The sequence below is a fragment of the Carcharodon carcharias genome, chromosome 1 (assembly GCF_017639515.1).
Source record: "Carcharodon carcharias isolate sCarCar2 chromosome 1, sCarCar2.pri, whole genome shotgun sequence".
Taxonomy (NCBI): domain Eukaryota; kingdom Metazoa; phylum Chordata; class Chondrichthyes; order Lamniformes; family Lamnidae; genus Carcharodon; species Carcharodon carcharias.
In genome coordinates, this window is record NC_054467.1 from 254614512 (window position 1) to 254628895 (window position 14384).

Below are 14384 nucleotides of genomic sequence, written 5' to 3' on the forward strand. Positions count from 1 at the left end.
GGAGCGGGCTCAAGGGGCTGAATGACCTACTCCCGCTCCTTGTTCATATGTTCATCCTTTGTGACCTCTGTCCTAAAATATGATTTACTTTGAGCATTTGTTAACTCCAACAAAGCATTTTCATTTCAAAAAGTTATGCTGTGTTATTTTGTCTGTGGCTTGTAGATAAATGAAATATTTTCTACATGTCGCCTATGTTTTGACTGCCAGGTTTGGCACCCAATAGTAGCATCTTGATATGGGTGATTGGAATTCTGAACTGTGGGTTAGTCCATTGTTGATACTGGCATACAAAAAAGGCATATACTTCTTTAACCTGCTCCTCTGCCTCAATTTTTCCTGTTCTGCTGCTTCACTCTCCTGAAGGTGCAAGCCTATTGAAAGTGAGAGAGATATTAATCCTTCAGAACGACATTTGGTTAATAACTGGCATTTTTGACATGCCTTAAGAGGGACATGATTCTTAGGATGACCAGATGTCCCGGTTTTGCCCAAACAGTCACGGACAAATGTTCCGGTGTCCTGACAAAATCATTCAAATATCCCAGTTTTCAGTTTTTCCATTTTTGGACAACGTTAACCTACGCCAATGGGATCAACACAGCGGCAAAAGACTAATGCAACCGGAATGTAAACCAAGAAGATACAGCATAAGTGCTGTAAGTTGCAGGGCTATGGGCTGGGTGCAGGAAGATGGGATTAGAAAGGGCATCTGGGTGTCATCAGGCTGGCATGGACAAGATGGGCCGAAAGGCCTCCTTCTGTGCTGTAACTTTTCTATGGTTCTAAGGCTGGGGGGAATACCCTGGGATCCCAGGGAGACAGCTGATCCCACTCCCAGCTGGGAGTGCGCTCCAAGAGCTCGCGCAAGATTTGTCCAGGCCACTCTCCTGGATGAGGTGTTGACAATGTCTCTTAGCAACCATGAGTGCTCTGATGGCAGAGGATGTATGGCAGTGGTGCAGCTCCAGCTAAAAGCGCTCAGTGCTACACTGGAGTGGGGAGCTGGTCAATGTGTCTCATTTTGACTTTTGAAAATCTGGTCATACTAAGGATTCTGCAACTATAGCTACACCAAATGGGCTGCAGCGGTTCAAGAAGGCAGTTCACCACCACTTTCTCAAAAGCAACTACGGATGGGCACTAAATGCTGGCCCAGCCAGCAAAGCCCACATTCCATGAATGAATAAAAAAAACTCAAGGTGCTTAGAAAGGAGCTTTCCAGTTTGTGATTTAATACTGTTAACTTTGAAACTCCATTTAAAACACAGCGGAAGCAGCAGGTAATAGGCAGAGTTATGTGATCCCACAACCAATTTATCAGATCAAAACTCTGCAGTTATGCCCTATCCAGTTGTGAATAGTGGCAGGCTGAAGCATTTACAAGCACCTTCAGCCAGAAGTGCCAAAAGTATGATCCATCTCTGCCTCCTTCTGAGTTCCCAGCATTACAGGTCCAAGACGTTCAGCTCCAGTTCAAGAGGTGAGGTGAGAGTGACTGTCCTGAACATCAAGGGAGCATTTGACCAAGTGCGGCATCAATTGTAAAATTGTAAAATTGAGCTTGATGGAAATCAGGGGGAAAGCTCTTCACTGGTTGGAGTAATACCTAGAACAAAGGAAGATAATTGTGGTTTTTGGAGGCCAATCCTTTCAGCCCAAGGACATCTCTGCATGAGTTCCTCAGGTAGTGTCCTAGGCCCAGCCATCTTCAGCTGCTTCATCAATGGCCTTCTTTCCACCATAAGGTCAGAAGTAGACATGTACGCTGACGATTGCACAATTTTCAGTACCATTCGTGACTCCTCAGATACTGAAGCAGTCCATGTCCAAATGCAGCAAAACCTGGACAATATCCAGGTTTGGGCTGACAAGTGGCAAGTGCCTCAGAAGTGCCAGCCAATGACCATTTCCAATGAGAGAGAATCTAACCATCGTCCCTTGCCATTCAATGACATTACTATGGCTGAATTCCCCACTATCAACATCCTGGGGGTTACTGTTGCTCAGAGACTGAACTGGACCAGCTATATAAATACTGTGGTTACAACAGCAGCTCAGAGGTTGGGAATTGCATGGTAGATAACTCAGCGTCTGTCTCTCCAAAGCCATCTATAAGGCACAAATCAGGAGTGTGATGGAACACTCTCCACTTGCCTGGATGAATGTGGCTCCAACAACACTTAAGGTGCCCAGCACCATTCAGGATAAAGCAATCCGCTTGATCAACACCCCAATAAATGCATCAAACATTTCACTCCCTCAAGCCCCGACGCATGGTGGCAGCAGCGCGTAAATAAGATGTATGGAAACCACTCACCAAGCCTCCTTCAACAGTACCTATTAAACCCACAACCTTACTAACTAGAAGGTCAAGGGCAGCTGATGCATGGGAGCACCACCATCAGCAAGTTCCCCTTCAAACCACACATCATCTTGACTTGGAATGATATTGTTGTTCTGCCTCTGTTATTGGATCAAAATCTTGGAAAATTCTCTCTAACAGCACTGGATGTACTTGCACCAGATGGACTGCAGCGGTTGAAGGTGGCGGCTCATCACTCTAAACGTGCCAAGGGGTATGGGGAGAGAGCGGGAGTCTGGCGTTGAGATAGAGGATCAGCCATGATCATACTGAATGGCAGAGCAGGCTGGAAGGGCCAAAAGACCTACTCCTGCTCCTATTTTCTACAATGATAAAGACAGGGACTTGAATATTCAAGTGTGCATGACATTTAGGAAGAATAGGAAGCCAGGAGAAGGTTGGGGTTGGGTGGTGGTTGGGGGTCGGGGGGGGGGTTCTGTTAATTAAGGATGACATTGGTACCTAGTTCTGGAGAGCAAGGTGTAGAATCAGTTTGGGTAGATATGATAAATAGTAAAGGTTAGAAGTCACTTATGGGAGTGGTTTATAGCCCCCTAACAGTAACAACACCATAGGACAGGGTAGACAGGAAGGAATAATGGGGGCCTGTGAGAAAGGTACAGTGATAATCATGGGTGAATACAACCTACATATAGATTGGACAAATCAGATTGGCAAAGGTAGCCTGGATGATGAATTCATAGAGTGTTTTCAGGACAGTTTCTTACAGCAACACGTTTTAGCACCAGCCAGACAGCAGGCTATGCTAGATCTGGTAATATGCAATGAGACAGGATTAATTAATGACCTCATAGTGAAGGTACCCCTAGGTAGCAGTGATCATAATATGACTGATGAATTTCACAATCAGCTTGAGGATGAGAGGAGTGGATCTAAGACTAATGCTTTAAATTTAAATAAGGGCAGTTATGAGGGCATGAAGACAGAGCTGGCTAAATTGAACAGGGAACTTAGGTTAATGGATAGGTCAGTAGAGATGCCATGGCAGACATTTAAGAAGATATTTCAGAATACTCAGAGCACTGGAGAGGGTGCAGAGGAGATTTACCAGGATGCTGCCTGGGCTGGAGAGTCTGAGCCATGAGGAAAGATTGGATAGGCTGGGGTTGTTTTCTTGGAGCAGCGAAGGTTGAGAGGGGACCTGATACAGGTGTATAAGATTATAAGAGGCATAGACAGGGTAGATAGGAAGGGGATTTTTCCATTTGTAGAGGGGTCAATAACCAGGGGGCACAGAGTTGAGAGGTAGAAGGCTAAGAGGGGCGTTGAGGAAAGATTTTTCCACCCAGAGGATGCTGGGAGTCTGGAACTCTCTGCCCGGACGGGTAGTTGAGTCAGGAACTCTCACAACATTTAAGAAGTATTTAGATATTCACTTGCATTGCCAAAGCCTCATAAGAACATAAGAACTAGGAGCATTCCATTCATTACAATCATGGCTGATCTCATTTCGACCTCAACTCCAATTTCCCGCTCTCTCCCCATAACCTTTCAACCCATTACTAATTAAAAATCTGCCTATCTCCTCCTTAAATTTATTCAGCGTCCCGGCATCCACTGCACTCTGAGGTAGTGAATTCCACAGATTCACGCCCGTTTGAGAAAAGTAATTCCTCCTCATCTCTGATTTAAATCTACCACCCCTTAGCCTAAAACTATGGCCTCTCGTTCTAGAATGCCCCACAAGAGGAAACATCTGCTCCACGTCTACTTTGTCTATCCCCTTTAGCATCTTATATACCTCAATTAGATCTCCTCTCATCCTTCCAAACTCTAGCGAGTAGAGGCCTAAACTGCTCAATCTCTCCCCACAAGACAAGCCCCGCATCTCTGAAATCAATCCAGTGAACCTCCTCTGAACCACCTCCAATGCAACTACATCCATCCTCAAGTAAGGGGACCAAAACTGTGCACAGTACTCCAGGTGCGGTCTCACCAATGCCTTCCACAGTTGCAACAACACTTCCCTATTTTTATACTATATTCCTTTAGCAATAAATGCCAAAATTCCATTTGCCTTCCTTATTACCTGCTGTATCTGCATACTAGCTTTCAGCCATTCATGCACGAAGACACCCAGATCCCTCTGCACTGAAGCATTCTGAAGTTTCTCTCCATTTAAATAATAAGTTGCCTTTTTATTCTTCCAACCAAAACGGATAACCTCACACTTATCCATGTTAAATTCCATCTGCCAAATTTTGGCCCAGTCACCTAACCTGTCCATATCCATTTGTAAGTTTCTTATTTCTTCATTGCAACTTACCTTCCCACCTATTTTGGTGTCATCTCCAACTTTAGCTAGAGTACCTTCTATCTCTAAATCCAAGTTATTAATATAGATTGCAAATGGTTGCCTCCAGGGCTATGGGCCAAGTGCTGGAAATTGGGATTAGTGTCGTCAGATCTTCGTTGACTGGTGCGAACACGATAGGCCAAATGGCCTCCTTCTGTGCTGTAAATGTCTATGAGTCTAAACAGATACATTCCAGTGAGAAAGAAAGACGGGAAGGACAAACCATCTATGGCTAACTACAGAAGTTAAAGATAGTATCAAATTGAAAGAAAAAGCATATAATTCCGCGAAGATGAGTGGCAGTTCAGAAATTTGATCAGAAGATAAAGAGCAGCAAAGAATGCCTAAAGGATTAATAAGGAGGGAGAAACTGGAGTATGAGAGAAAGCTAGCTAGAAATATAAAAACAGATATTAAGAGTTTCTACAGGCATTTAAAAAAGAAAAGAGTAAGTAAAGTGAGCATTGGTCCCTTAGAAAGTGGGAATGGGGAATTAATAATGGAAAATAAAGAAATAGCGGTTCAAATGCTTCAAATCCCACCATAGCAGCTGGTGGAATTTAAGTTCAAATGACAAAATATGGAATATAAAGCTAGTATCAGTAATGGTGACGATGAAACCATCATCGCTTGTTATAAAAACCCATCTGGTTCACTAACGTCCTCTAGGGAAGGAAATCTGCCATTCTTACCTGGTCTGGCCTACATGTAATTCCAGACCCACAGTAATGTGGTTGTCTCTTAACTACCCTCTGAAATAGAAGGGCAATTAGGAATGGGCAACATATGCTGGCTTTGCCAGCGACGCCCACATCCCATGAAAAAAATAAAGAAAAAATTCAAACATGATTTCCCTTTCACAAAACCATGAACTGAACAGATATTTTGCATCTGTCTTCACTGTAGAGGATATAAATTATATCCCAGAAATAATTGTGAATCAGGAGGTGAAAGAGAGGGAGGAACTTAAAATAATTACAATCACCAGGGAAAGGGTACTAAGAAAATTATTGGAACTAAAATCTGATAAGCTCCCAGGTCCTGATGGACTTCATCCTCGGGTCTTAAAAGAAGAGGCTGCTGAGATAGCGGATGCATTGGTTTTAATTTGCCAAAATTCCTTAGATCCAGAAAAGGTCCCTCAGATTGGAAAACAGTGAATGTAACTCCTCTATTCAAGAAAGGGAAGAAACTACAGGCCAGTTAGCTTAACATCTGTCATAGGGAAACTGCTGGAATCCATTATACAGGAGGTTATAGCAGGGCACTTAGAAAATCTCAATGCAATCACGCAGAGTTAACATGGTTTTGTGAAAGGGAAATCATATTTAAACATTTTCTTTATTCTTTCATGGGATCTGGGCATTGCTGACAAAGCCTATATTTGTTGCCCATTCCTAATTGCCCTTCAATTTAACTTTTCAGAGGGTAGTTAAGAGACAACCACATTGCTGTGGGTTTGGAATGACATGTGGGTCAGACCGGGTAAGAATGGCAGATTTCCTTCCCTAAATGACATTAGTCAACCGTAGGGGCTTTTACAAAATCGACAATGGTTTCGTGGTCACCATTACTGATATTAGCTCTATATTCTGGATTTTATTAATTGAACTTAAATTCCACCAGCTGCTGTGGCATTAGCCTGGGCTTCTGGATTACTAATCCAGTGACCTTACTGCTTTGCCATCACCCCCCACCCTGAGTTTTTTGAGGAAAATTGTAACAAGCTATGTGGATAAAAGGGAACCTGTGGATGTGCTGCACTTAGACTTCCAGCAGGTATTTGACAAGGTGTCACATCAAAAGTTACTACACAAAATAAGAGGTCAGGGTTTTGGGAAGTAACATATTAGCATGCATAGAGGATGGGTGAGCTAACAGGGAGCAGAGAGAAAGGGTATATGGGCCTTTTTCAAGTTGGCAGGATGTGATGAGTAGAGTGACACAGGGATCAGTGGTGGAGCCTGATCTTTACAGTTGATTTCAATGACATAGATGACTATGTGGGGGGTAGGATTAGTAAGTTTGCAGATGACACAAAGATTGGCCAGGTGGTTAACAGTGAGGTTGAGTGTCTTGGGCTACAGGAAGATATAGACGGGATGGTCAAATGGGCAGATAAGTGGCAGATGGAATTTACCCCTGAAAAGTGGAAGGAGTAATTTGACAAGGAAGTATTCAATGAACAGCATGGCACTAGGAAGTTCTGAGGAACAAAGGGACCTTGGCGTGTGTGTCCATAAATCTCTGAAGGCACAGGGGCATGTTAGTGGGGTGATGAAAAAGGCATATGGGACACTTGCCTTTATCAATTGAGGCATAGATTACAAAAGTAGGGAGATCATGTTGGAGTTGTATAGAACCTTGGTGAGGCCACAGCTGAAATACTGTGCGCAGTTCTGATCGCCACATTATAGGAAGGATGTGATTGCACTGGAGGGGGTGCAGAGGAGGTTCACCAGGATGTTGCCTGGGATAAAATATTTAAGTTATGAAGATAGGTTGGATAGACTTGGATTGTTTTCGTTGGAGCAGAGAAGACTGAGGGGCGACCTGATCGAGGTGTACCAGATTATGAGGGGCATGGACAGGGTGGATAGGAAGCAGTTGTGCCCTTAGTTGAAGGGTCAGTCACAAGGGGACACAAGTTCAAGGTGAGGGGCAGGAGGTTTAGGGGGGAGGTAAGGAAAAACTTTTTTATCAGAGGGTGGTGATGGTCAGGAATATGCTGCCTGAGAGGGTGGTGGAGGCAGGTTGCCTCACATCCTTTAAAAAGTACCTGGATGAGCACTTGGCACGTCATAACATTCAAGGCTATGGGCCAAATGCTGGTAAATGGGATTAGGTAAGTAGGTCAGGTGTTTCTCACGTGTCGATGCAGACTCGATGGGCCGAAGGGCCTCTTCTGCACTGTGAGATTCTGTGATTCTGTGACTTGGATGAAGGCACCAAATGCATGGTTTGCTGATGACCCCAAGATGGGAAGGAAAGTAAATTGTGAAGAGGATATAAGGGGCCTGCAAGGGAACATAAACAGGTTAAGTGAGTGGGCAAACATTTGGCAGATATGGTATAATGTGAACTTGTCCACTTAGGCAGGAAGAATGAAAAGCAGCATATTATTTAAATAGAGCGAGGTTAGAGCTTTGAGGTTCAGAGGGGCCTGGGTGTCCTGGTACATGAATCAGAAAAAGTTAGCTTGCAGGGGCAGCAAGTGATTAGGAAGGCAATGGAATGTTGTTATTGCAACGGGAATTGAATATAAACGCAGGATTTTTTGTAGGGACATTTATAGGGTTGGTGAGACCACATCTAGAGTACAGTGATAATAAAAACAGAAAATGCTGGAAAAACTCAGCAGGTCTGACAGCATCTGTAGAGAGAGAAACAGAGTTAATGTTTTGAGTTTTTATCTAGAGTACAATGCACAGATTTGTCTCCTTGTGATTCTTTGGAACTCTCTTCCCCAGAGTGGTGGAGGCAGGGTCAATGGGTACTTTTAAGGCAGACATAGATAAAGTCTTGACCAACAAGGGAGTCAAAAGCCATCAGGGGTAGACGGAATATGGGGGTGAGGTCACAGAAATCAGCAATGATCCTATTGAATGGTGGAGCAGGCTTGAGTGCCGAATGGTCTACCATTGCCCCTAATTCATTTGTTCGTATTTTGGTACATGAATCACAAAAAAGTTAGTATGCAGGTACAAGTGATTCGAAGGCAAATGAAACGTTGTAATTTATTGCAAGGGGATGGAATATAAAAGTAGGGAAGTTTGCTACAATTATACAGGGCATAAGTGAGACCACACCTGGAATATGGTGTACAGTTTTGCTGTCATTACATAAGGATATAATTGCATTTGAAGCAGTTGAGAGAAGGTTCAACCAATTGATTCCTGGGATGAAGGGGTCAGCTTATGACGAAAGGCTGGACAGTTTGGGCTTGTATCCATTTGAATTTAGAAGAATAAAATGTGATCTTACTGAAACATACAAGATCCTGAGCGGGCTTGACAGAGTGCATGCTGAGAGGTTAGTTCCGCTTGTGGGAGAGACTAGAACTCGGGAACGCAGTTTAAAAATAAGGGGTCTTCCTCTGAAGACAGAAATGAGGGGAAAAAATTATCTTAGAGGGTTGTTAGTCTGTGGAATTCTTTTCTCCAGAGAACAGTAACAAGGGAATCAAAGGCTATAGGGGGTAGACAGGAAATCAAGTTGAGGACACAGTCAGGTCAACCATGAACTATCAAATGGCAGAGTAGGCTTGAGGCTCCTGCCTATGAGAAATGGATGTTATTTGTGTGTGTGTGATTTAATTAAGCTGGGCAGAGATTAATAGGAGTCAGGTTGTCTGATGGGTTTAAACATGAAAAGGATAGAGTTGTTAGCTTTCAGGTCCAAATGAATAGGTTAGTTCTTATGTTTGTATTTTTAGATAAATTGAGAGTTTGAATAGTAAAGGGAAGTCAGAGGTGACAAGTTTGCATCTTGCAAGAATTCCATAGATAAACAGAAGTGGGGATATCATATTTTATTGACCCAAAAGCAAAGACAAAATAGAGACATGAAATATTTTATATTTGTAAGGATTTGAGTTTCAAAGAGGTGAGAGAACAATGGAAGTGGAGATAAAAGGGGAAAAACGGTATTTGAGAGTTACTGGAGCTTGAGAGGTAGTTGTTGATCTGGAGCTCAGCTGGGAGCTGCTGGAGCTCGTAGCTCTGGGCTGGGAGATGTTGCAGGTTTGAATCAGCCATCCAGTCAAGCCAGAAAAGTCTTGTGTTGCAAAAAAACAGTCTTATTCTGAAGTTTGGACAAATACAGCTGAGTGAAAAAGTGTGGAATGCCTTTGTTAAAGCTACAGCAGTTCTACTTGGGTAATAATGCTGGATTTTTATAGTTAGACATCTTTACAGGAGTGTTACCTGAAAGGTATTTATTTGTGGGTCTGACCAAATAGAGTGTCTTTTTGAGGGAATGTTTTGTAAGACTAAGTTGAACTGTGTAACTGCAATCTTGTGCGCTTAAGTTTTCTTTCATTGCTAATAAAACTTTACCTTTTAAATTTTAAAAATCCCAAAAATGTTACTGGACTTCTTACTACTGACATCAGTATGTCTTCTTCTAGTTTTCTGAATACAAAAAAAAGAGTATGGCCCATAAGCCAAATTTCCCTCTGGGATTTGGTTTGCACAGCAATTAACATCGGCTGTGGTAGTATGTTCACACGTATGTTCGTATGTACTGCGCTAGTGTGTGGGGTGGAACTTGTTTTTAATTTATTCCTACATGGGATGTGGGCATCACTGACAAGGCCAACAACTGTTGCCCATCCCTAGTGTCCCTTGAACTGAGTGGCTTGCCACATCCTTTCAGAGGGCAATTAAGAGTCAACCACATTGCTGTGGGTCTGGAGTCACATATAGGCCAGTCCAGGTAAGGAAGGCAGATTCCCTTCCCTAGAGGGCGTTAGTGAACCAGATGGGTTTTTACAACAATTGACAATGGTTTCATGGTCATCATTACTGAGACCAGCTTTTCAATTCCCAATTATTACTCAAATTCAAATTCCACCAGCTGCAGTGGTAGGGTCTGAACCCTTGTCCCCAGAACATTAGCCTAGACATCTGGATGACTAGGCCAATGACATTACCACTATGCCACCATCTCCCACTTTAACCCACTGCCTTTTGATGCAGAGACAAGGATATTGTCACTCAGCTATGGCTGACATAAAGCATCAATAGAGGAATTGGATAGTTCAGTTCAACAATTTCTGAGGTGCTGGGGATAGAGGGTTTAGGTAAGGGGCAGGCAGACACAGACCACTATGCTAAAGATCCACCACCACCAAGGTGAGGAGGGAAAACCAGGATAACAAGATAATGGCTGGATCATGCTAAAATGCTGACTGGTTTGCTGTGACTTGTCAACTTGGACCTGTAGCTCCATAAACAATTTGCAAATGGTGCAACGTTTTAATTATTTATTTGACAATGAAATCTAACATGAATCTGATTTTAGGCGTCACTTCTAGATGGCAGCTGGAAGTCACAGGATAGACACAGCTGAGGAAGACCATTGGGCCATCTTAGCCCCCCCAACCAGAAAATCCTACAATTCTCCCATTACTGTACTTAGTCTCTTAAATGGCTGCAAGATCTTGGCAGTGATAAAAAAAATAGAAAATAATACAAATACTTAGCAGGTTGGGCAGAATTGGTGGAGAAACTGTTAACTTTTCAGGTCTGTAAAGCATTGGAAGGCATTTGCAAAGAAAGACAGACACCAAGATCGCCAACTCACTTGTTTAATGATGACACTGCCTTCTCGCAACATTTGAATATATTACAAGGTCCATGACCCTTTATCAGAATTGGAAGCACTTAGAGATTTTTAAACCAAGCATGGAAAGGGAGGACTAGAGTCAACCTTGCAGGCTGACGTCCTTACATCGGCTCATGATAGAGTATTGACCTGAAACGATAACTCTTGTGTCTCTCTCACAGATACTGCCTGACCTGCTGAGTTTTTCCAGCGCTTTCCCAGTTTGTATTTCAGATTTCCAATATCTGCAGTATATTGCTTTGTATGGAAAGGGAGAAGGAAAGGAAGAACAAATAGAAAGATCTGTGATAGGGTAGAAGCCTGGAGCGATTAAATGATAAAAAGAATTGCTGGTGAAGCAAAAACAGATGGTAATGGGACAAGTAAAGGAATAAAGTTTGCATTTAAAGGAGTCATAAATGAGAAAGCAGAATCACCAAATCAGAATTAGCCTGTTATTTTAATTCTCTGTTCCACTCCCACGCTCTGTCCTCAGCTTCCTACATAAACTCAAAGAACAGGAACTCATCCTTTAATTAGGCACTTTACAGCTCTCCCGAGTCAATTCCAAATCATTTTGATGGAAGCAGCTGGGTGAGTCTGCTTTCCCATACACAACTCCTCTAGACAACTTTTGTTCCCTTACTTGGCCCATTACCATCTCCTTTTGTCTTCAATGTCACTTAAACGCTCCTGCTTTCCATTCTATCAAAGACCTTCCAATTTGTTCTTTCCTCCCGCACCCCCCACTTTTCCTGGCTTAAAAACTGTTAGATCGGTTATACTTCACCACATTTCTACTCCTCTTTAGTTCTGAAGAAGACTCATACGGACTCGAAATGTTAACTCTGTCTTTCTCTCCACAGATGCTGTCAGGCTTGCTGAGTTTTTCCAGCAATTTTTGATTTTGTTTCACATCTCTAAGCACTCCTGGTTCTGAGAAAGGGTCACTAACTTGAAACATTAGCGCTGTTTCTCTCTCCATAGCTGCTGCCAGACATACTGAGTATATCTAGAATTTTCTGTTTTTATTTAAAATTCCAGGATTTGCAGTACTTTGCTCAGTTCGAATCAGTGCTTTGAAACAGATAATTAACATGCACATCGTGCATAGATCGGCAGCTTGCATTTTAATTTACTTTACCAAGCTCAATAGCAGAATCTTGCAGCATAGAAGGATGTCATCTGACCCATTATGTTCTCTGAAAGAACTATTTAATTAGTTCCATTCCCTTACAAACATTTTCCTTGAAGTATTTATCAAATTAACTTAAGTCTGTTATCTCTGTTTACCAACCCACCTGGTAGTAGACACAATTTCTATTCATTTACACGCATGCTTTTGGGGGAATGAGACAAGAGTTCATTATATGAGGGATCAAATCTAGGAAGTGCATATGGATATTAGTTGAGGTGGGCTTTCTGGTGACGGTAGAATAGCCTGCCAACATTCACGATCCAGGCTTCTCAACCACATGGGGTCACACCCTAGCAAAGGCCAGTAGTTCATGAGAGCAGAAAGCTGGCACAGCTAAAGGAGTAAAAGATTTGCAAATTGGGTACAGAAAAAAGAACCGCGTTGTTCTATCCAAATCAGCATGCTTACCATTTTGTGGAAAAGACTCCATAGAAGACAGTTGAACTTGTGTTATCCTTGTCAGGCTGAAGAGTAAAGACATCATGAATCTTATCAAAATACATCTCATTGTCCTCGTCAGAGCACATCAAACGGGCTTTGAGAAAGGAGGTCCATTTTTTCTGGAGTGTCTTCTGACCACCGATGTCACCCTGAACAAAGGAACATCCATAAGATGCTTTCCAGTAAAAGATCTGATGTTTTAATAGCAGTTTTAAAAGGCCCGGATAAAAAGCCCCCACCCTTGGAAGACTGCCTATACCACATGGTGAGGCTGTGTGGTAAACGCTGGCAGCAGGTCATGTTCCCAATGGAGGACCACCAATGGAAATGGCCACCCCGGGTTGTCCCCCTCCTCCCTCAGCCCCCGTACACCTCTTCACTGGGTCTGCCTGACTGGCCAAAGCGAGACTGCCAGACTTATCTGGGTTCCATTACATTTCATCACTGGGGACTGACAGCAGTCCCAGCAGTGTCCACTGCTCTTGGTGGCAATGCCAGCCATATGATTGGTCAGCAGCTCTTGGAGGTAGGACATCCTTATGGGGACAGAAGCCACAACTTCAGACCATTAACTGCCTGACAAACATAGAGGGCCAGTGGAGGCATGCTCGCCCCTAACTCTTCCCATGGTGGGCAGGGCCACTGCCTTTGCAAAAAATTCTGGCCAAAAATATAACAAGCAAGGTTAACCAACTAAGAGATCAAAATTTAAAGCCTCTCACACTCATTTGCACTTAGGCGTTTTCTTGGGTAAATAAAAAACGTACAGCAGAATAATGGCTATTTTACTGAACTAGTAAAATAAAAACAAAATTCTAGAATGTGCTAGGGTGGAAGACAACAGTAATTAAATGACAAAAGGCATACTGGTGCAAGACAAAAAAGGAAGTGTTAATGGGACAAGAAAAGAAACAGGGCACATGGTGGCATAGTGTTAACGTCACTGGACTAGTAATCCAGAGGCTGAGATTAATATATTGGGGACACAGGTTGAAATCCCACCATGGCAGCTGAATTTGAATTCACTTGAAAAATATCTAGAATTGAAAGTGAGTCAGTAGTAGCAACATGAAACTATCATCGATCGTTGTAAAAACCCATCAGGGTCACTAAAGTCCTTTATGGAAGGAAATCTGCCATCCTTACACGGTCTGGCATACCTGTGACTCCAGACCCACAGCAAGGAGGCTGACTCTTAACTGCCCTCTGAAATGACCTGGCAAGCCACTCAGTTCAAGGGCGATTAGGGTTGGGTAACAAATGCTGGCCTTGCCAAATGGGAACAGTGGCTATGATCTGAAATTGTTGAACTCTTTTAACATTGTAAGTGGCAGGACATAGTTAGCAAAGTATATGGGATCTTGGCTTAATAAATAGAGGTATTGAGTACAAAAGCAGGTAAAGTAGCTGAATCAGTAAAAAGCTCTGGTTAGGCCACAGCTTGGGTACAGTGTCCAATTCTGGTCACCCTACTTTAGGAAGGATGTGAGGGTCCTTGAGAGGACGCAAAGGAGATTTACAAGAATGGTTCCAAAGGTGAGGGACCTTAACAAACAAGATTGGGTCAGAGAAGCTGGGGTTATTCTTCTTGGAGTAAAGGAAATTGAGGAAAGATTTGATAGAAGTGTACAAGATTATGATAGGTTTAGATAAGGCAAAGTACAGCTATTCCTATTGCCTGATGGTACAAAGACTAAGGAACACAGATTTAAGGTTTTGGGCAAGAGCTGTTGGGG

At 42.9% G+C, this 14384-nt stretch overlaps 1 protein-coding gene across 1 annotated transcript in view; it reads right to left on the reverse strand.

The window, feature by feature from the left end:
• The window catches only part of sema4f (sema domain, immunoglobulin domain (Ig), transmembrane domain (TM) and short cytoplasmic domain, (semaphorin) 4F), a 262102-nt gene that overhangs the window by 52062 nt on the left and 195656 nt on the right, over positions 1-14384 (reverse strand). The window contains exon 9 of the mRNA XM_041197038.1: positions 12616-12797. Within this exon, the coding sequence (XP_041052972.1) occupies positions 12616-12797 (182 nt within the window). The remainder of the gene's footprint in view (positions 1-12615; positions 12798-14384) is intronic.